This window comes from Lepisma saccharinum, chromosome 1 (genome assembly GCF_977018435.1).
Source record: "Lepisma saccharinum chromosome 1, izLepSacc3.1, whole genome shotgun sequence".
Classification (NCBI taxonomy): Eukaryota; Metazoa; Arthropoda; class Insecta; order Zygentoma; family Lepismatidae; genus Lepisma; species Lepisma saccharinum.
This window is the reverse complement of record NC_139229.1, coordinates 154,666,634-154,688,863: the sequence shown is the minus strand read 5'-3', so window position 1 is coordinate 154,688,863 and position 22,230 is coordinate 154,666,634. Positions and strand designations below refer to the sequence as shown.

The 22,230-nt window shown below is 39.8% G+C and overlaps 1 protein-coding gene across 15 annotated transcripts in view; it reads right to left on the bottom strand.

Annotated features, from left to right (window-relative positions):
* Window positions 1–22,230, bottom strand: part of Mctp (multiple C2 domain and transmembrane region protein) — a 544,727-nt gene that overhangs the window by 142,836 nt on the left and 379,661 nt on the right. For all 15 annotated transcript variants that reach the window (XR_014443766.1, XR_014443765.1, XM_083140853.1 and 12 more), the window contains 3 exons: window positions 6,033–6,175; window positions 1,723–1,802; window positions 807–915 (listed from right to left, as the gene is read on the bottom strand). Coding sequence is in view for 13 of the 15 variants with exons in the window: in XM_083140853.1 (XP_082996979.1) it covers window positions 807–915; window positions 1,723–1,802; window positions 6,033–6,175 (332 nt within the window). In the remaining 2 variants the exon portion in view is untranslated. The remainder of the gene's footprint in view (window positions 1–806; window positions 916–1,722; window positions 1,803–6,032; window positions 6,176–22,230) is intronic.

Genomic DNA, 22,230 nt, shown 5'->3' with positions numbered 1-22,230 from the left:
AAAGATGCCTTTAATGCCTTTCCAACAGTATGCATATGAATATAATTACATACAATCCACATTCAAAGTTTCTTTCGCGTACACACCTCCATATCAGTGTTCAAAATTAGTGGTTTCAAATCGCAATGTGTGGCACCTAACTCATATTATTTTTGGCGCCTTTGCAATTTTTTTCCATTTAGAGATGATTTAAATTTTCCGCGTTACTTTCAATTCAAGAGCATGGACTATTTGATATTTTCAGATCATTGGACAGTGACCAATCTTCTTTAGATGTCTTTGACCTATCAACTCATTAGTAATCATTACAGCTGCGAACAAAAATCTTCGTAAAGTTCTGACGCCTGATTTCGAATTCAGGACTTTTAGGTTCGCACCTCCAATTTTGTGATCAAACACTGAAATGAGGTATATCGGTAATTTTCAAAGCATTGTGCATTGTAAGTTATGTTTCAGTGCGAAAATAAAGAAATGTTTTAACTACACTCAGATTGTATTAACTTTATTCCATATTGAGAAGTTCTAATAATTGTAGAAATGTACGTTTCCTCTAAACACTAGTTTCAGTGCTTTGACTATTTGTGCTTTTTAGCGCCTATGTTTGTCATCTTTGGCGCCTAAATGTTATGAGTCGCCAAATGACGCCTACATATCGAAGCCTAATTTAGAACACAGCTCAATACACAAAGAAAGTGTAATTCAATCACCAGTATAAAAGAATATATAACAACTAAACTAGCTCCTCCCTATACACACAAACGCAAGCACACAACTCACAACACCTGCCTAAAAATGACTTATTTTACCTGGTCCTTGTCCTCCTGCGTCCTTGGAATAAGCGTCACCGTCATATAAATCTCGCCCAGATAGTCAGACTTTCCCGGTTCTGACAGCGTCAATGTAAGATCCGTTGGTCTGAAATTCATAGAAATGGTTCAAGATTACTTAACCACAAATTGGTGTTCACAAATAAGAATTACGTCACAAATTACATGAAAACTCAAGAATACCCATGTGGACAGCAGCCGGATGATAAGTAGTCAAAGTAGCTATAATTGTTCCTTCTTGCTATTATTATTATTATTATACGTATCCGCTTATTCAACTTGCATAATAAAACTGTTATCATTTACATTATATGTAACTTTTATTGTTTTAAATTTTCGATACCCATATATCTTCGTATGAGAACCAGAGGAATTAACTCCAAAATGCAGTTTTCAGTTTTGTTTAAATAAATTCCTCTCAACAGCTCTATTTATGGGGTCCTCCGATGGCGGAGTGGTTACGTCGTCGCCTTGTAATCAAGGGGTCCTGGAGTAGATACCCGGTAGAGGTACATTGCACAGTGGTTTGGATCCCACTTAAAAATGTAGAGCCAGTACCGATTAGCCTTTCTCTGCATAAAGAGGACTTAAAACAACAAATCAAACAAGCAAACAAACAGTTCTGTTTATGGAGCCAGATCGACGTATGTCCACTTCTTATTCTTAGCAGTAAGGTGGAGTCACTATCTCCACTTTAAGTGTTTCTCCATAACAGTCAGACATATTCCCATGATACTTTGTTTTCTCTCTCCTATAAATTTTATAAATTTAGAGTTATGTACGTCCCTCTGGATCTCACAAGACGATATTCTTTCACCGCGTATCAAGTCTACAGGAATCAGTAAATAGGTTGGTGAACATAGTTTCGGGCTATCATAATACTGTGTAAACTTACTTGCTCAGTTCCAATTTCGTGAGATCCAGATAAGATGAACCCATGAAGTCATCCTGCAGCCCCCAGTCGTAATCAAACACCTGAAAGAGAAGACAAGAGAATCAAATGAAAGAAGGAACAGTAGACAGAGAGCAGTGTCAAATAGCATGACCACGTAAACACAGCGAGAATGCGACGGTCTTAGATAACACGAACCCAAGTAACCTCTGTTATCCCAAAACCAAAAATGTACAGCGTGGGCCATAAGTCCCCAAGTGAATTCAAGAGTTAATAATGTCTCCGTTAATAATTGTATACATTTACATGGATTTACTTTTCACGCATAAATGTAAAGAAATCTCCCCTTTGTAATATGCATAAGAACAAACAGTCAATATATTTAAACAATGCATAAAAAACAGTTATAAACTGTTGAGACCCCTTCGTGACTTATGACGCACCCTGTACAAATCTTTCGTTTTGGTTAGAACATTCGGTGTTCAAAATCCTGAAACCTCTTTTCTTGTCTCCCGTCACAGCCTGGCTGGTAATACGTTAACAATTAGTTACTTGGTTATCACAGTGGCGTATCTACAGGGCGAAATTTCTTCGACTCGAAACATTATTGTACTTTCTTGCCGAGGCCGGTAAGTAACTGGATTTCTGAAAGTTAAAATTTATTAATAAATATTAGTATTTGCTATTCGTAATCTAACAGCCTCCCCGATGGCTAGTGGTAACGTCGTTGCATTGTAATCAACGGATCCCGGGTTCGATACCCGCTGGAGGCACATAGTGGTTCGGATTCAACTTTAAACCGTGGAGTTAAAAATAAAAATTCAAACTCAAACTCGTAATCTAATAGGGCTATTAAAATTATTCTAGCTGGTTCGGTGGCCGAAAGTGTCGACTTCCGATCTGGCCACCGACATTCCCACGTTCGAGTCCCGGCCTGGGCACAGGTGTTCTTTGTGTGCATCCCTTCATCAATTTCAGTTCATCCTCATCGTAGCCAGAAATGACAGAAAAACTACGTAAAATAACAAAATACAAAGAAATGCAAGTTATATTAGATGATGAAGTAGTGAAGGATTTCGTATCCATGTACTGAATGCTATATTCATAAATTATGTGATCTACACTATACCAACTATCGAACTGATACCAAAATTTTTGAAAGATTCTAATATCCCTTGCGTAAACTGCATAGGGGGCGTGCGTAAGGTTGATTGGGATTTATTACCCGCTGCACGAGATGGCCTAACTCGTAAAAAAGTTGGTTAAGATTTTACAATACCGGACAATTCCACGATTTCGTTCATATTTCGCATACTCAAAAATTTAGGGCTCCTAATCACGAATCTGCAATTAATATTTGGCGCTCACGTGTGGAATCCCCCCTCCCAAAGGGTCCGTGATCGCAAGCGGCAATGCACAATTGCTCATTATGTACCGGAAGATTTTGTGTTTCTACGAAACTTACATTTTTCTTACGGTGCCCCACACACCATTCACGCATAGCCCCACAAACCATTCACGGTAAGGTTAGGTTAGGTTAGGTTAGGTTGGGCGAACACAGTTAAAATTTGGGGTCGTAGTAATATCAGGAGCGGTACATAATGAGCAATTGTGCATTGCCGGTTGCGATCACGGACCCCCTTTTTTTTGGAAATTCCACACGAGCGCTAAATATTAACTGCAGATACGTGATTAGGAGCCCTAAATTATTGAGTATGCGAAATATGAACGAAATCGAGGAATTGCCCGGTATTGTAAAATCGCTCCAAAAGTTTAATACCGATAAAGATGGGAAAATATAGCTCTGATAGGGCACGTATTGACAAAATCTAAAAGTAACTAAAAAATAATCGGACAACCAAAAACTCACAAGCCAAGGGCACTGCTACAAAATGTAAAGAATCGTAAACATACGTCACTCACAGTGTAACACTTCCACTTTCTCCTAGCGCCAAAATGTTCCAAACGTCAAACAGTTCTGGCTGATCCAAACGAGAGAAACTAAACAATCGAACTGAGAGAAGAGTCACCTGGTTCACTTCCTGGTCTTCCCAAAGGAAGAAAACAAAAATCTCCACACGCTATTTCCAATCTTTCAAACTTAGACGGTATTGATGGATTATTGCCACCTGGTGGTCATGAACGAATACTAACTTCCACTGCCCGCGCGATGTAGCGTGATCTAACCCAACATAGATCTAAAAATACAACTCTACAGCAGGGACTGGCTTTTGTCATAAACGAAGACCCTGTTTTAATCTTTTTGTCCTCTTCTACACACGAAGTTGGTGCCAAGAACAACACTGGCCAACTTATAAATTGAATCATTGTGTACTATGGCGGGAACCCACAGACTATTATACCTCAAGGTCAGCTTTGCCTCAAGAGTTGACTGACAAAGCCCATGCAGGCGGACGGCATTTATCATGGTATTAGTGACTAGGTGCTCTAAAAATATTTTCCAACCTAACTTTACAAAACACTTAAGTTAGTGTTACGTGTGTACAATACTAACACCAACTGTCGTTGTTATAGAATCATTAAAACACATCCTAAAATTCCTGTAATCAAATTAGGTTTGCCAGACAAGCCTGATGATAAAAATCAAGAGGCATTTGCACGATGTAAGGCTGTTTCTTCAGGATAAGATTTAAATTTCGAGAAGTTTCAAGCAACAGTAATTTACTACTCACTGTACAACGTGTTTATGTCCTACATTCAATTTAGTTTGCTTAAGTTACTAATTCGAAATAGGATTTACCGTCAAATTTATTTGATAGTGACGTCGATGAGAAGGAAGCCTCAACATTCTAAACTTCACTTTTACGACAAAAAAACATTTCGATCTTTTGTAAAAAAAAAAAAAAAATACATACATACATACATAAATAAATAAAAGACTCAGCTCAAAATACATAGTCTAAGCTAAGGTATATCGTATTCCGATAAGTAAGCATTCATACTTCTTCTTCAAAGAGAGGAAGAATATGAGGGAGAGAGAGAGAGAGAAAGAAGGAGAGAGAGAGAGAAAGAAGGAGGGAGAGAGAGAGAGAGAAGGAGAGAGAAAGAGAGAGCATATTCAGAAGGTTAGTAGTTATCAGGCTTGACCTACATTTAAAATGAAAGCTGTAAAGAACTCGGGGTTAATACCCCCCCTTAAAATGACCCCCGATTATCATTTTTGTTTTCGAACTTATTTTAAAACGAATGTTGAAAATGGTAATTTCAAAATATTTTGTAGAGTATATCTCCCCCGCCTCTCCCAAAAAGCAGCTATTTAATATCTACTTTACAATTCCAGTCCGCTCCGAAAAGAATCGTCTATATACATTTCCGGTCATAACTTTAGCCAGGTAGTTAATCTATTTTTAATAGTTTTACCACATATCAAATATCTCGTTTCTTTATAAAATTTTGTGACCCTATTATTGGGAAAAATAATCCTAGCTATTTTCCCCAGTGGAGGCCCATTTTCTGGGCCCCCAAGCCCCTTCTAAGTTCTGGCATTCCCAAACACACACATCATCAAAAGTTTAAAAAATGTACAAAAATATACTATAGATTTTGCCGTACCTATGAAGATTCTAGTTGAGGGTTCGGAAACAATCCGTCTTACCTCCATTATTGCATAATGCGCTAAATTTTCATGCTAACGTAACATAATTTGTGGGTGACCTTGCGCCTGAAGCAGAGAGGATCAATTCATGAATGAACAAAAACAAAACAGCTAGTGTGCCGGACAGTGATGTAAAAATTGTGCTGCCATCTGTAGGTGTCGCCGTGCATTAAACGACTTCACCCTGCCACCTGTTGGAGAGTAGTTTAATTTACCGAAATTTGCAAAACTTGCCCATAGATGTCTCTCTCGTCTCGAAGTACCGAATAAGGAAGAAAGAAAGGAACTAAAGTTTTGGAAATAATTACAGTAAAAATGAACCAGTGGCGTGCCCAGGGTTTTCGTACACTTTTTCTGGTAGTCAGCCCTCATCTTGCAAGCTTTTTCTGCCTTTGACGTTTCTCTCTCTTTTTTTTAGGAATCCTGGGCCAAAGGTAACCCCACCCCACCAAACTTCCTCTCCCTTGGGCACGCCACTGAAAGGAACGATAACAGTTATCAGGTATGAACGTCGAATATTTTGGAGTCAAAGGCCTCAAATTCGAAGTTACTCATTCAAAATTTAATATTTTGATAACGATAGTTGCCATCAATAATGATCAATCTCCAAACAGAAAATTGTTTTTGTGTGATAAATGTCTTTAACAGGTTGTCGTTGGACAACACCGACAAACTCTTACTTCGCAAGCTGACTTACCTTAATGTGAATCGGCAGGAATGGGTCCTCCACTGGCAGGACAAAAATCTCGTCCCACGTGGGGTTGAGGTCCCTGTAGATGGTTTTTGATTTGTACAGCATCCTCCCCGACACCTTGAACTTCACGTAAGGATCGCTCGTGCCTGAAAAAAATAACCGGGAAGCGTGAAAATAACTCACGAACTCAATCTAACAACATGATTTACTATAATGCATTTCAATACAAATGAAACATTACAACAGGGTTCTGGCCGGTTGAGCTTGAGTGATTTAGTCCACCTCTCACCTTCCTGTCCAACCAAATAGCCTATGGGAGAATCGTTTTCAGTAGAGCAGGAATCACGCGTACAGAGGAATAAAGAGAGAAAGACGTAGAAACAGAGGATATAAGAAGTAGAGAATGAAAGATAGATGGAAAGAAAAGAAAGGAAACAAATTAAGAATGACAGAAAAGGATAAAGAGAATTAAAGAGAAACAGAAGAATGAAAGAAAAGAGGATACAAAGAAGAAATATTGAAAGAAAGGAAAGTTATTGAGAGAGAAAGAAGGAGAGGTAGGAAAACAAACAGAGAGAGGGAATGAAATATGGAAAAAGAGGGGAACAAAGGAAAAATATAAAGAGAATCGGACAAAAAAAGAGAGAAAGAGATGAAAAACAGAAGTAGGGACCAAGTAACCATGACCAAGTAACGAAGCAGAGCCCACCTGAAAAAATCCTATAAACTTACAATTCTCCCCAAAACAATTCTCCTCGGACACCTCTGCAAAGAAATAAGGTTCTAAGGATGACACTTTATTACGGAAATTGAATTAATAAAAATGGCGTATGTGAACTAACTTTATAACATTCAACAGTAAAATCTTATCAAATTTTTGTCCATTTTTTGCTCAGATAGGTTAATCATGACCTTGCCTCGTCCGGGGATCGAACAAGAAGGGATTTCAAAGCGACAGAATAGGGTCACGTGCATTCCACTCCAAAGCCATGACTAACTATTATGAAAAAATGATGACGTAGTTTTATCTCAACAAACAAAAAAGTACGACCAACATAAAATAATTATAATTCTTCAACAATATCCTTTGAAATGTGCCGACACTGAAAATCAATTCCCAGATATCTTGATTTTAGATCGATAATGTTAATATACAAATAGCGTTAATACACACCCGCAGAAACGACGATTCCAGTTTTGCCCCTTCCCTCTTGCAGAACTGATTATGGAGGCCCTACATAAATCAAGTCATACTTTTCCCCTAGAGTTTCTAATATGCTAGATGATTCGGGACTTAGGGAGACTGTTGCGCTACTATAAATGTTAAACTAGTTACGTACATCATTTTGCAAAATATTGTGTACATCATTAGCATTGTGTTACTATTATTTTTTGGTCATACTAATTTCTTTCACACTCATCGAACAAAGGTACTTCCCAATGGCGAAGTAGTAGTGTCGTCGCCTTGTAATCAAGGGGTCCCAGGTTCGATTTCCGGTGGAGGCACACTTTAAACTGTAGGTCCAGTCCCGATTAGCCTTACTGTGCATAAAGTGGACTTAAAACACCAAGTCAATCATCAAACAAATAGGAACCTCTTGACTAATGAACGATTTCTTCAATTACGGTGTCATTAATGTTTCGTATTGATTTTCCTAATAGTTTCGTACAGCTGAATTTTGTATGCTTTTTACATTGTGGAACAATGGCGTCCATGATGACTGTGGTAAGAAACCAACTGTAAGGGACCTCTTTACCTCCTCTTCCTCCACCCTCCGAAGACCTTATGAACGCCACTGAATAGAAGACTGCAAAACCTCGTCTTCTTTGCTAAGCATCTGGTTTCTTCTGCAACTGAAATCAATCTTGCTAGTCATAGCAAGTCATCTTTGTCAAAAATTTAGATTATGCTTGAAGTATTTTAACGAACAACGTCCTTTTTTCAAAATACACAGCGTAATATGAACACAAGGAAATAAATAGACAATTTAAAAAATTCCATCAATCGGAATTTATTTTTTCGTAACATTTTTTACTTCAATTGTCTTGGGATTGTCGCCATACAGCACGAGAAACTCTCGCAGGGTGTAGAGATAATCAGAATCAGAACCAACGACGTTTCTTGGGAACAGTTTGCTCTTCGAGCTCTCGTTTCTGTGCTACGAGCCATAAAAAAAATGTCATTTTTATCCAGATTGTATACAATCGCATGGAGAATATCATTGTGTTTGCCACTACGCATGCATTTTTACTGTCGGATAAGATTATGAAAACCGTAGCATGCTATGGAAACAATATCATGTTAGAAGAGATGCTGTCAGAGTGAAATTACCGATCTTACCCTTTCCTTCAGGTAATGCATTTACTATCCCTGCACACACATTCGTTATAGAAATTTAATGCGTTTGCATAACCGTGAAGATTTGTCACGTGGTTGCAGGGTAGAAAATGCGAGGATTCGTAGAATCCAAATGAGCAAAACCAAAAAGTAAATTTTGTGTTCACTTTTAAAAGCTAATTCGGAATAGACCAGCTTAAAGTGGAATCCGTACCACTGTGCAATGCGCCTCCACCGGGGATCAAAACAGAGCCCCCTTGATTACAAGGAAACTGCGTTCCTACTACACCATCAGGGAGGCCTGCAATGAGCAGTGACGGCGCCAGCCTAAAATAAGTGTGGGGAGGGGGGGAGGCTACAGATTATGAAGTCAAATTCTCGGGGGGCTAACTAATATCGGCTGAAAGGTAATTACATAATACTTTACTACGGTATAATTTTACCAGTGGCATACTTTACAGTCAGATCCAAAGATAAATCACTGGGATGTTATGTTGCATTTTGTTCCACAGGCACGAATCTTTTATGTCAAATAAAATGTAATAATTGTATTGTTTTATTTTCCTAAGTCATTATCGAGAGGAATAGTTTCACATACTTACTATTCATATGAACAGTAAGCAAAATACACCATAAGAAATACACTCATTATCAACTCGCTGGATATATGTATAAATACTACACGTAACACTCTTTCTATGTAAAGAATATGAGTGCTTTTGGTTCAAATAAGAAAATAACTATACCAAGAAACTACGATAAGTTACGTCTGTTTTTATGAGCAGCTACAACCTTGTTTAAATCCGAAGATTTTTGCAAGCTCTTTCTCAAAGGACAGAATAGATATACCATTTCGATTATGAAAGCAACACTTGATTTGCCGTAAGCAGCCGTTGATGAGTGTGCACACATTTCAATAACACAAAGCTCATAAAGTTCGTAAAAGGCAATTTTAAATATTTCAACCATTGCAAGCAGCTGCTGAAGGGTCTTTACTTTGAGTTCCCTTCTGCCTCAGCGTGCCATAACTCTAAACTGTTCAAATTACAACAGTAGGAAGCGGCGCAAGATTGTAGCTTTTCGTACATGAGAAAAGCTGCACTAACTTAATAAAGTAGGCATCAAATAAACAAACCATCCTTGAATACAAGTATGTTAATGATGCCATTTTCTCTGCCATGACGAAATGTCTTACTTTTTCTTGTTCAACGAGTGAAATTCAGAACTTAGGGCTAAAACTGGGGAGGATGCGGAAATGCCGTCAACTTAGGAGGTGCCACTCGAAAGGAACAAGTATATTTTTACTACATATTCACTTCCACTAGGAGACAAATAGGTTACATTGACATAAAACAATGAATATAGTTGCAACTCTTGCACTGGGTATTCTTATTAGTGAAAATAACTGCTGAAGATTTTGATTTTTTTTTCCAGAATATATTGTGCATAAATACTGCACATAATTGGATCAATCGTTTTAGATGTGCTTCAAAGATTGATTCTTCAAGTTTATCCACTATGGTGGTACTGCAGAAATTATTTCCTAACCTCACAAATTATAATTAATTAACATGTACGGACTGCGAGCAAGAAGATTGCCCAAGCCTGCTGATATCCGCACCGTTCAATGATTACTTGATTGAATTTGTATTAAGGTCTACTATATGCACAGAGGCTAATCGGGACGAGAGCTACAGCTTCTAGTGGAATTGAATTGAATGTTTTGAAGTCCACTTTATGCACGGATAGGTTAATCGGGACTACACCTACAGTTTAAAGTGGGATCCGAACCACTGCGCAATGTGCCTCCATCCGGCTCCTTTATACCAACGAGGACTCGATCCAGCACAGCAAAGCATGCCGCTCGTGATTCCTCTTCCCTTGTACTGATATTTTCTGTTGAGGGGTTGTCATCGTAGCGTACATTGACCTGGCGTTTGCGTTTTGAAGGAAGAATAATTCCATTTTTTCGCATTCAGCCATGGAACCTTCATATATTGTCTTGGGGTGATCAACTGATCTATGGATTTGGATCGTGTTTTCCACAGCTTCAACACCTCCTAGAGCACTGCCCGTATCCGTGTCAAGTCCTTGGAACGAGGCATTAAGTGTATTGATGAAATTCAGGATGGGTCTCAAAAGACGTATCCACAAAATGAAGTCAAATGACTGGATGGTGAAGAGCAGTCCTTTAGCCTGAGCAGAAACCTTGGCATCTTCTGAGTTGTCCTGAAGATCCTTAAGGGCTTCAATCACCAGAGGAAATTTTTCTGTTTCATGTTCACCGCTTCTGACCGACAGGACCATCTTGTATTTTTTTAGAGTCCTTAACTTACCTGATTTCGAACGTTTCAGAAAATTATTCATGAAGGTAGACTGACGCAAGGTAGCCTTTTCCCGTTCTCTCTGCCTTTTCTTATTTTCTGCCCCTGACAGCTTTTTCTTGGCTGTACTCATTTTCATTGCATGCGAAAACGGAAAACCAGAAAGAAAAATTCAGAAATATGCAAACTGTTAAGACCGTACACTTCTAATGCATGCGATTCACCAGGGCCGGCGCTAGTCATTTTGCCGGCCTGAGCGGTGGCGGCGAATGCCGCTCCCTTTCGAACGCCCCCACTCCCCCGGTCATTACGCAGCAACGGGAAATTGAAAATCACTATATTCCTAAGTAAAACATCAAACTATAAAACAAATAATGAGACTTGTTACGCAATTTCAATACTATTAAGCACAAAAAGATATCTCGCTCGAGCACAGTTATACTTAAAAAAATGCGAAACTAATTTTATATTGTTATATTTTATCAAAACTCTCTCTCTCTCTCTCTCCTAAACGTATCTTAAATGTAACAAGTATCAAGAAAAAAAATGAGGGCTTCACTTCATATGTTTGTCGTTGTAGGTCTGTGATATACGTATGATTGGATTTTTAAAATAATTACATGTAATATTCCCGGATCTCGCGCGTGGGTGATCTAAGGTCTGTATTCTGCCCTGCGTTGTCCCCGCATAAAGCGGCTCTGGAGTTCACCCAGCTTCAAATTAATGGGTACCTGGGGGCAACCCTGGAAGGTAAAGGCGGCCGGAGAGTGGTGCTAATCACATCAACTCCAAAATGGCCGAGATGGAGAATGTGTGTGGTCCTACTCCCACATCCCCTAAATGTGCCTTCATGAAATGGTGTTATATGCACAATAAACTTTATCTTTGCATGTAATATTCTTTTTCGTATAATGCTATATTGCATAAAATGGAAAGAAGCGTGTTTCAGACATGATTGACCGAAGATAATATTTTTATAAGCTTTAATTTTAAAAAAAACAACAACTCTGTTCGCCACTTGCCACTGTTACCGACAAAGTTAATAAATTCGAAGTTCTACACTCACATTAGGTGCAAAATCATGGCCATTTATCAGTTTAAGGTCTCCTTTGGTGTAGTTTCTTTATTATCGCCGAAAGCAACTTTAGTTCATGTTTTAATTCAGTAGCCTTCATGTGTTAACATTCCGGCAAGTTTTCTACACTTTTCAGACAAAATATAAGATGTCATGTCTTTATGCTTACCAATATCATAAAAGAAATTGAAAATTCCCTAAGATGTTTAAGTTGCTCAGATCTTTCTCTTAGAGCTAAAATAATCGTCTAAGACCTGGTAATAAAAATCAACTTTGTACAGTTTTTGTGGATCTTCAACAGTTTCATCATTCTGAAACTGCTTCTTCTTTCGATTTCGGCCCTGTACTGTGTTGCCTATCTTTGGATCATCTATATCTAAATTCGTTGCCAATTCTTTCTCACCAACCGGGACTCACAGGTCGCCCCCCACCCCCACCCCCACCCCGACGCCTCCACGAGTGGAGGGAGGGAGGCCCTGCCCTGTGAGTCTGTCAAGTGGCGACTACTTTGAAAATTTTCATCACACCTGCTTTTTTCAAAGCGTTCATACGTTTTCAAGAAATCATCTAACAGCTTCTAACACATCGTTGATCAATGTTTTCAAGACATTTCCTCATTACATTTCGTGGAGAAGTAAAACGTCATACCAGATAACTAGTGCGCAAAGGAATGTAAAGACACGCAACTGGTTTGCATAACACTGAGCCTCATGTGCGACCATTCAGATAGTTTTATTGTCGCCAATTATTTGAAGGACAGCATCATATACCTCTCCCACTTGATACCTCAACGTAGTTAAGGTATCGAATCTGCTTGCCCCTTTGTGGCACTCAGTGGTTTTAAAGTGAGACTACTGATATGTTCCTTCAAAACGGTGGGTTAGCATATACCGTACATTAACTTCCAAGTTATATAATATTATATAACGTTCAAATTTCCAGTAGGATTATTTTATCTTCTCTTCAAATTTTGCCGCCCTGAAAATTTGCCGCTCTGGGCGGTAGCACGGTTCACCCCCCCCCCCCCCTTTCCGCCGGCCCTGCCAGCCCACCAATGAGTATCTGAAGGGAAGCAACACTACAAACTATTTAAAGCAAATGTTTATCGTGCCGCTTATTGTTGCGGATTATTAAAATGTTCAAAAACGTCCAGTAGCCTTCCGAACAGCCGCCTGCCGCGTTCTGAAGCAGTGAACGGAAATCGAAACACCGACAATTTAATTCGTAAAAGCGAGAATGGATCTTATAAGGGATTGTTGATGTTGCAGGACAGGTTCCACGCGATTGCTGACAGTTAATTGAAGCAGCAAGCATAATAAAAATGAAACAAAAGGAACGATGTTTTGGCATTTTTTCCTCTTACATATCCCCAAAGTGTTTCAGTCGGAACTTTTCAACGTGGAAGTTGCATAGCAACAAATATGCACAAGAATAAGAACAAGTTTACCCCAAAGGATACATTCAGTAAATAAAATCCGGCTACGTTCTGCCTTCATGTCGCCCCGGCGTCCGTGAAACAACAGGGAGTAAAGTCCGCGCGTTTATTATGTCCCCATCGGCAACCCTTTTATAAAACTTAACACTGACAACAATAGCAAACAATAGCCAAGCCGCTCCCGATAAGCGCGTGCACTCAGACGTTGTTGCCACATTTTCTTTACATTTCTTGTAGTTGCAAGGCGCCTCTCAATATTTTTGCTCCATAACCACGTGCGGGGTTGATTCTTTTTAACTAGCTGTGTTGTGTTATGGTGCTGTTTTCTTGCTTTGTTATAGTGTTGTGCTTCTAGTTTTTTCCTTAGACTTTGCATAATGCAAGTTATCCCTCACGGCTCCTAGTGAAAATCCTAAGTATGAAGACAAAACTGCAGGATATTATTTCCTTCATGGAGAGCAGAGGTGCCCACCCCCCTCAAAGCCGATGGCGCATTCGCCCCAAAAATCATGTCATGCGCCTCCCCCAGATTATATCATGTGCCCCCCCAAAACATCATTCGCGCCCTCAAACCATATCGTAATCCCCACAAAGTATTTAATTACGACAGCGTGTCTACCGAAAGTAACTTTTTTCTTAGCTTTACAGAACACTATACTTGATCTGCCCTTATTCCCTAAACAGTGGTGCCCATCACTCATGACCACCCCTAAAATCGTTCATAAACCCCCGGAAATAGTTTAATGAATGTGTAATAGTTGGTGTCTATTTGAATGAAATACCATGTTACATTGTCCATATTTTTTGATTGTTCGATTTTCGAAAAAAACTTAAAGCAAGCACATTGATTGGTTAAATGTAGTAAATTAAAATATGTAAATATGCATATAAATAGTATTTTTGATTGGGTTTATAAAACTCAATTTGAGTATTTAACACAAATTGTTAGACAACTTAAGATAAAGATAGAATAATTCAACCTTGGCAAACCAAATAATATGCTCCAGCCGTATGGTAGATTCAATTTGTTTCACGAGACATTACAAAACCCTAGCTAGAAATTCTTAACCTCAGGGCGATAATATAACAGGGTTCCTCTTTCAAAGAACTCACTCTCACCCAGTGGCGTGCCCAAGGGGGGTTGGTGGGGGTTATAACCCTCTGTGGCCCAGTATTCCTAAGAAAAAGAGTGTCAAAGGTAGGAAAATATGACAAAATGAGGGTTGACTACCAAGAAAAAGTATACGTAACCCCTCCCTTTCGACAATCCTGGGCACGCCACTGCCCTCGCCCCCCGTTTTCCTCGGGTAAATATAATTATTTTAGTAACAAACCATAATCCATAACAATAATTACTTGGATTTTATCTTCAGTGCAAATTTAAAATTTTCCTGTGACAAGTTAGAAATACGGATTCGATATACAGGGTGTCCCAAAAGTCCCTTAACAGCCGCCCTAGAGACGTGTAGTGCAGAGATTGACATGATTTGAGTATATAGTAATACTTTAGGGGTAGGGGGAACATGATTGCTGTGGGTGACCATGGCGGCGGCCATCTTGGTATCCGCCATATTGGATGGAGTTCAATTTTTTTAAATGGGAAGGTATATGTGTGGCACATAATTTTAGGCTAGAATTGCGTCAGAAACTAGAATATGAAGTCAGTTTTCAGATATCTTTAATCTGTGAAAAGTTATTGCGCTACGAAATGTGCTCAATGTGCTTACCATGCTCCCGTAAACACATCCGTAAGCAAGTCTCCCATGCACGCGAACATTCAAAAGAGTTTCAGGAGTGACAGCGGCACAGGCCTCAGTGATTCGTTGAAGAAGGTGACGCATATCACGTATTGGAACTGCATAAACCATGGCCTTAAGATGTCCCCACAAGTAAAAATCAAGAGGAGTAAGTTCTGGGGACCTGGCTGGCCACTCTCTTGGTCCTCGTCTGCCAATCCACCTACCAGGAAATTGGACATCAAGGTACTGCCGAACAATGTTCGCATAATGAGGTGATGCACCATCATGTTGAAAAAATTCTAGGAAAGAGCCATCCGGCATACACACTGAAGGTAAGACAAGATCGCGTAGCAACTGCAGGTAGGTCTGTGCATTCATTGTCCCCTCAATGAAAAATGGACCTATGATTTGGGTATTCCAAATTCCACACCACACCATAACTTTTGCTGGCCCAACCACGTTCCCCGGGTTTACCCAGTGCGGGTTCTCAGAGGACCAATACCGCAAGTTTTGACGGTTGACCTCACCATTGGTATAAAAAAAATGCCTCATCGCTATGCAGAATGTTTCGCCAGAAGTCAGGGTCACGTTCAAGTTGCACGACACACCACTCACAAAATTCCACCCTCCTATGAAGATCATCTTCACTGAGATGTTGTTGCGTTTGCATCTTGTAGGGATGCCACTTGTGTTCTGGCATAATCCTGCTAATCGAACTCTTGCTAACACATTAGGCGGATAGTCGTCGAATACTTTTTTCACGAATGATGCCAGAAATGCCGTTGTTGTTTCTTCATCCGTGGCTGTTTTTGGTCTTCCCGATAGACGTCTATCGTGCACTGCACCCGTTTCTTTAAACCGCTTCATCACATTGGCCACACTAACATGCGACACTGGCGGCCTAAGCGGATGTCTTTGATTCAAGTCATTGGCAATGTCCCGTGAACTGCTTTCGGCGGAAATGAGGATGATCTCAATTCGTTCCTCATTGGATAACATCATGTTCTTTGTCACTTACACTTGCAACAAAAGAGATATGATATCAGTTATCAGAATTTCCATACTTTATCAAACGTCATCATTTATTCAACATTGCATCAATAACTTTTCACAGATTAAAGATATCTGAAAACTGACTTCATATTCTTGTTTCTGGTGCAATTCTAGCGTAAAATTATGTGCCACACATATACCTTCCCATTTTAAAAAAATGACCTTCATCCAATATGGCGGATACCAAGATGGCCGCCGCCATGGTCACCCACAGCAATCATGTTCCCCCTACCCCTACAGTATTACTATATACTCAAATCATGGCAATCTCTGCACTACACGTCTCTAGGACTTCTGTTAAGGGACTTTTGGGACACCCTGTATTTTTGTCCCAAATGATGCACCTGCTCTAAATTAAGCAGTATACCAACACTAAGCATTATATTTTAAGAAGGGATGTTATTATACCGCGTTTGGTAGAACCTGTCCCGCTTCCCGCGCTAGGGAGCGCTCGACAGTTTCGGTGCCAATGAGAAACGAGGAAGAAAATCGTCTGCTGGGCAGCGAGGAGCGAATGGAAGCCAGAAGAGAGGCGCTTACGTAGACGCTGTTGCGACGTTGCGTATTTTAATTGGCTGCCTGGCTTTGACTTTCCCCAGCACCGAGAAAAGACAGGGAGCAACTAGCGCGGGAAGAGGGACAGGTTCTACCAAACGCGGTATAATGAATATCGAGAATATCGCTTATGTCTTGTAATGCAGCTATAGTATGAAACTTCACATTCACCTCAGTAAAGCGCCAAACACGCATTCTCGCAACACATGATAACGGGTGAAGCGAGCAAGAAAATGTTTACACCCATTTCTTTGCAGGCTTTCAAGAATATTACTTTAATGGGGTGTCAATACTTCCTTAAGATCCCTAGATATTTTGTCTTTTCCAGCTTCTCTTTTGGCACGTTTGGGGTCGAAAACGTGTACTACATACAATATCGCTAAATACAGTCTCCAAAATTTAATGTTCGAACTCTCTCTCCACTACAGAAATCTCTCGACAATCCAAGGTTTAACACTTTATCAAGAGCTTCCTATTTCCTCCTTTAAATTTTATACTCAATCCTACCACCAAAATTTCCATGCTACTTTTTAGACAGCATTGCCTCCTCCAAAAAAAAAAAAAATTCTCAGTCTCCACACCAGAATTTCCGCAACAGTCTAAGACAATAGTAATACACAAGAATTGGATACCCCCTCGATTTAATGTTAAATCCCCCTCTAACTAAAATACCAGCCATAATGTAAGACCTAGAGTTGGATACTGCCCCCCCCCCCACGTTTAATTCAGAATCCCTTCCCCCAGAACCCCCGTGTCAATTAAGGCCTAATATGTAAGAGTTGGATATTCCCCCCCTTCGATAATACCCTTAAACACTTCCTTTTTAATCTTTATCTGTATTTATTTTCTCTTTCCATATTCTTTAATTTTGTTTCTCTTTCTTTTTCTTTTTTCCTTACAATTTCCTTCTGCTTTTCCTTTATCTCTTCAGTTTGGCAACATTGCTTTCCTACTCCAGTTTGTTGCTTCTACTTCAAAAGAAAACCGCCAGCTTGGGTGTTTCTTTTAACAAAGAGTACCGCTCCCTTTGTTAACCGCTGGGGATATAATGAACGCGCGACCCCCCCCCCCCTCCCCCGGAGCAGCCGGTGCTTGGGATGTTCCATATGTATATTTTATATATAGTGTTTTTCTGTGCCGTGTTACAGACTTGCAGGGATGATGGAAGGAAACAAACGCAACAAAATGAGATAGGGAATCCTGGTCCGGAAATGCCCCAGTCAAAAGTTACAAGCAAAAACCTTCGAAGGGCAGGCAACCACGCACAACGCCGTGAGGAACCGTAAAAGAAAGGGGAGAGAATCCACCGCGTATGACCTGGAACATTTAATAGGTCCGTATCTTTTTCCGCCATGATTAACTGGACCAGTGTACACTATGTTTCTGAGAGACATCCTCTCCGAGTTATTGGAACATGTCCCACTTCTCGTTCGTAAACGCATGTGTTTCAGCATGATGGGGCCCCAGCCCAATTCGTGGCTGGTGATCTTGATGTCCTGACGCAGACCTTCTCACAAGTAGTGGGTAGGGAGAGGCGGACCTGTTGCTTGGCCTGCCCGTTCACCAGATCTGACCCACTTTATTTTTTTATTTTTTTTGTGGGGTCATGTCAAAAGTATTGTCTACAAGACACCTCTGAGGAATGTAGAGGAACTCTTGGCAAGAATTCTTGCAGCCTGTGATCTGGTCCGAACGATGCCTGGGATATTAGAGCGGATGCGACAGAACTTATTGTGACACTGTCATGCCTGTATCGAGACTAGGAGCGTCACTTTGAACCATAGGAGGGGGCAACGGGGGGGCAATTGCCCCCGATTCATGGACGTCCGCAGATTTTTTCCATGGGGTATATTACCCCAATAATAGTGTTGCCCCCTGAAAAAACACTCTTGAATTTGAAATTATCGCATTAATGTAAATTACTATGACTGAAATCAAATTATACATGGGAAATATATACTTTCAGGATGACATTTCTAAGGGGAAAGTGTGGCTATCCTTGCCCCCTTGCAGACGTCCATGTCCCTACATTATTATATTTTCACCTAGAAATTTAGTGTAGAGGAATCTTATCTTATATGCTTAAAGAAAATCAAGTATTTTCAAGCTGATTAAAGTGCAAAGCAACTACGGGGCAAGGGGGTGCAGTGGCGTAACCAAAAGGATGCAATTGGCATTGTCCCTTCCCAACCTTGGACAGAAATGAATTCTAGGGGGGCAAGCATTGAGGTAAAAGAAAGCAAGACTAGTAGAATCTAAGAGTAGCAGGACAAAAGGATAGTCAAGATTAAATTAGTTTTCACGGCTTTCTTGTATTATTTCTTCCAGTCGGCCAAGAGCAGCTGCAGAGGGCACATAGGGGCAATTGCCCCTCTCAATATCAAATTTTATGCAAATAAAAATACATGTCATAAAATTTTCGTGCTCGCTTCGTTCGCAGTTTATACTTTTCTTAGTCTTGTCAAGTTTAGAGCCGTAGCTAGGTGACGGCGGGCGTTCGACCTGGGCGCCGAACGATTAAAATTAAACAAAATTGTAAAATAATGCCTTAACGTCCCATGATTTTTTTTTGGGCCATATTAAATCAATATTGTTTTCAGTTTGCAAAAATTTGGATCTAAAAAATTTCATGCTCGCTTCGTTGGCAATTTCATTGTTTTCTGTGATGCATTGTAGATTACCAGAAAGAGAATTTATAACTACTAAATACATCAGACTCTAGCTGCTAAACAGTTTTGTCTTAAATGCATGAACACAATTGTTTGGAGGAAAAGGAGCGCAGTACATTTCAGAGACAATTTAATTATTCGTTAAGGTGCCTCTATGTTGCTGTATATATATATATATATATATATATATATATATATATATGTGTGTGTGTGTGTGTGTGTATATATATATATACACGCACGCACGCACACACACACGCACACACACACACAGATATATACCTATCAATGCAATGAAACTTAAACAGTGAAATAAAATGAGTTTTTTCTTTCGCGACTCAACTTTCATCAAGGCTTTGCCCCCCTAATCAGCGGGTCTGCGCACGCCTATGCTTTGAACAACTGCTGTGCTGATGGCTGCAGTTCTTCTGTGTTTCTTTTCCATTTCCCCAGACATATTTTATGTTTCTCCTCCGCGTTGTGCGTGAATCCCTGCCCTTCGAAGGTTTTGGCTTGTAACCATAGGCGTAGCTAGAACTTTATATTTGGGCGTGCACAAAGAAAAAAAATGAGGTCTTGTACCTTTATAATAGCATATTTTGCAACACAATCACTTGTGGCTCTTTAACTGCAGTGATGTTTGTAAAGGAATATAAATTCACTAAATGACAGTGTTGAAAATTTCTGAATATATGTAGTAGAAAAAAATTAAATGGCATAGAAATTAGACACACACAAAATGTTCATAAATGTTACAAACAAATACATCAAAATACACGTCATCTATAACAAGAGACCTCTGTCAAAAGGTACAATGTTCTTAAACTCATCAATAACTTCATTTACATCAAGAGACTAAGCTTTTTCCTGTTGCACAAATAGCAAGAGCAGGACTTCCAATCTATCCTGCTTCTGAGTTGCTCTTAATTTAGTTTTAACTTGGGTAATCTTGGAGAAAGCTCTCTCACACGTGCAGCTTGTGACAGGTATAGAAGAAAGGCGCTGCAGTACAGAGTAGAATGCGGTAAATATCTTTTTTATCCAATGACATCATAAAATCGAAAACTATAGACACTCGTTTCATCAGCGATAATGCGCACGTTTGTACCAAGTAATGACATTTTCAACTTCTTACAAACTGCCGCTTATTTTCTCTCTTATTGAAATATCTGTCTTTAATTCTCTTTGCTAAAGCAGCCCATTAGGGTGTGCCTAGGCAAACCCGGCACACCCTGTAGCTACGCCTATGCTTGTAACATTTGACTGGGGCATTTCCGGACCAAGGTTCCCTATCTCATTTTGTTATATATATCGACCGTGCTCTCCATAAACAAAAGAGCTGGCTCATATTGTATTATTGGTACTCTCTACTCTTCTTTTGCCTTTATCTGTAAGATAGAGGAAGCGCAATTTTTCGAGTTACATTCCGAAGTTACCCAGCGGAGAAACTCCCTATCCCACACGTGCAATCGACCCGACAGCACTCTACTGCCATCTAACGGTGGAAGTTGAAAGCTTGTGCTCCGTGGAATCGCAGATCGATGTATTTACGTCAAGGAAAATTTGCGAATGTTTGCAGATCCAGATTTGATGTAAGGCGTGACGGTATTAGAATCAACTTTTTCCGTGAGTGCGTGGCAGCAACTGAAAGTGCGCTATTGAAACGGATATGTTTATGTGTCTGCCATAGGATGTGTTTCAAATTTCGACCGCTAGATGACGCGAACATTATCTTGTAGACGTTTTTCACTTCAAGTACAGGAAAGAGCCTTTCTTAATACATTTTTCCGTAACGTATGTAGTATATAAATAAAGTACAAGTGTCGCCTTGCAGTTGAAGCGGTCCTTGTTTCTATTCTCGGTGGAAGTAAATGCCACAATGGTTCCAACCGCATTCAAAGCTGTATGTTCAGTCTTGATTATCCTATCTGAACGTACAGTAAACTCAAAAACAAATTTCGATACCGGTTGAAAACATAGTTAACAGTGTTGGTCGCCATTCTAATATAGCTAAATATCGTCTCCTGTCAATTTTTAACTGGGGAAAAAGGTGATGGTAAACTCAAGATATTTGTCAGCCGGGATTGATTCCACCCCCCCCCCCCAACTCTCATTCTACACAGAATTTTCATATTTTCGACTAGTTCATCCTCACGAGCAGTGGAGAATATTCCATTGTTGCTGCTTGAAAGAAATTGCGAGAATTTCTTGCTGTAATTTGAAGTGTTTTAGCAACTAAAATATCACTTTCCCTTCAAAACTTAATTCTAAATTAAACATTAGAGTAGCTTACCAATGTAAACTGCATTCTCGAGTATACCTTTCTATGTAAACTATACGTCAATGTAATTTACGTGTAGTTTACATGCAGACGTTAAATACTAATAATATAAGGTAATCGCTGTCGTTACGTGCTTTATCACTCACCTTACCGTCCTGATCTAGCCCCATCAGACTATTACATTGAAAATTCAGTTGAAAGACACACACATATAAGGTATCGTTGCTGTGCTTAATGTGAAGGATTTACTTTTAGGCTAAATTTGTCGCAGGATCATGGTAAGAAATGTTTCCTCTTGGAGAGTGGAATGTTGAAGAGACTGGCGTTGTTATTGATCTGCCTACATTCTTCCATGCTATGTAGGTTCCAAACCCATCAACCTCTTGTTGTATGAATCCTTCGGGACGTTCTACACAGTTTCTTTTAAAGTTTTTACCGGATAGGAGTTCCCATCTGCTGAGCACGAACTTAGCTCTGAACTGCAGTAAGATAATGGATTGGATGGGAAAACACACAAATATTGAACATGAAGATGGAAGCTTACTTTGGTCATCGTAATTTACGAGATGTGCTGCTGGAAGGCATGAGTAAACAGAGTCTGTGAGCGTACGTCTACAGGTCGATACAGCACTTCACTTGCCAGAGTCACAGTCTATTGGATGGAAACTAATCTTCAGATTCCTATGTACTGTAAAGGTGCATGGATGACTTGTACCCAGTTTCATAAGTTGT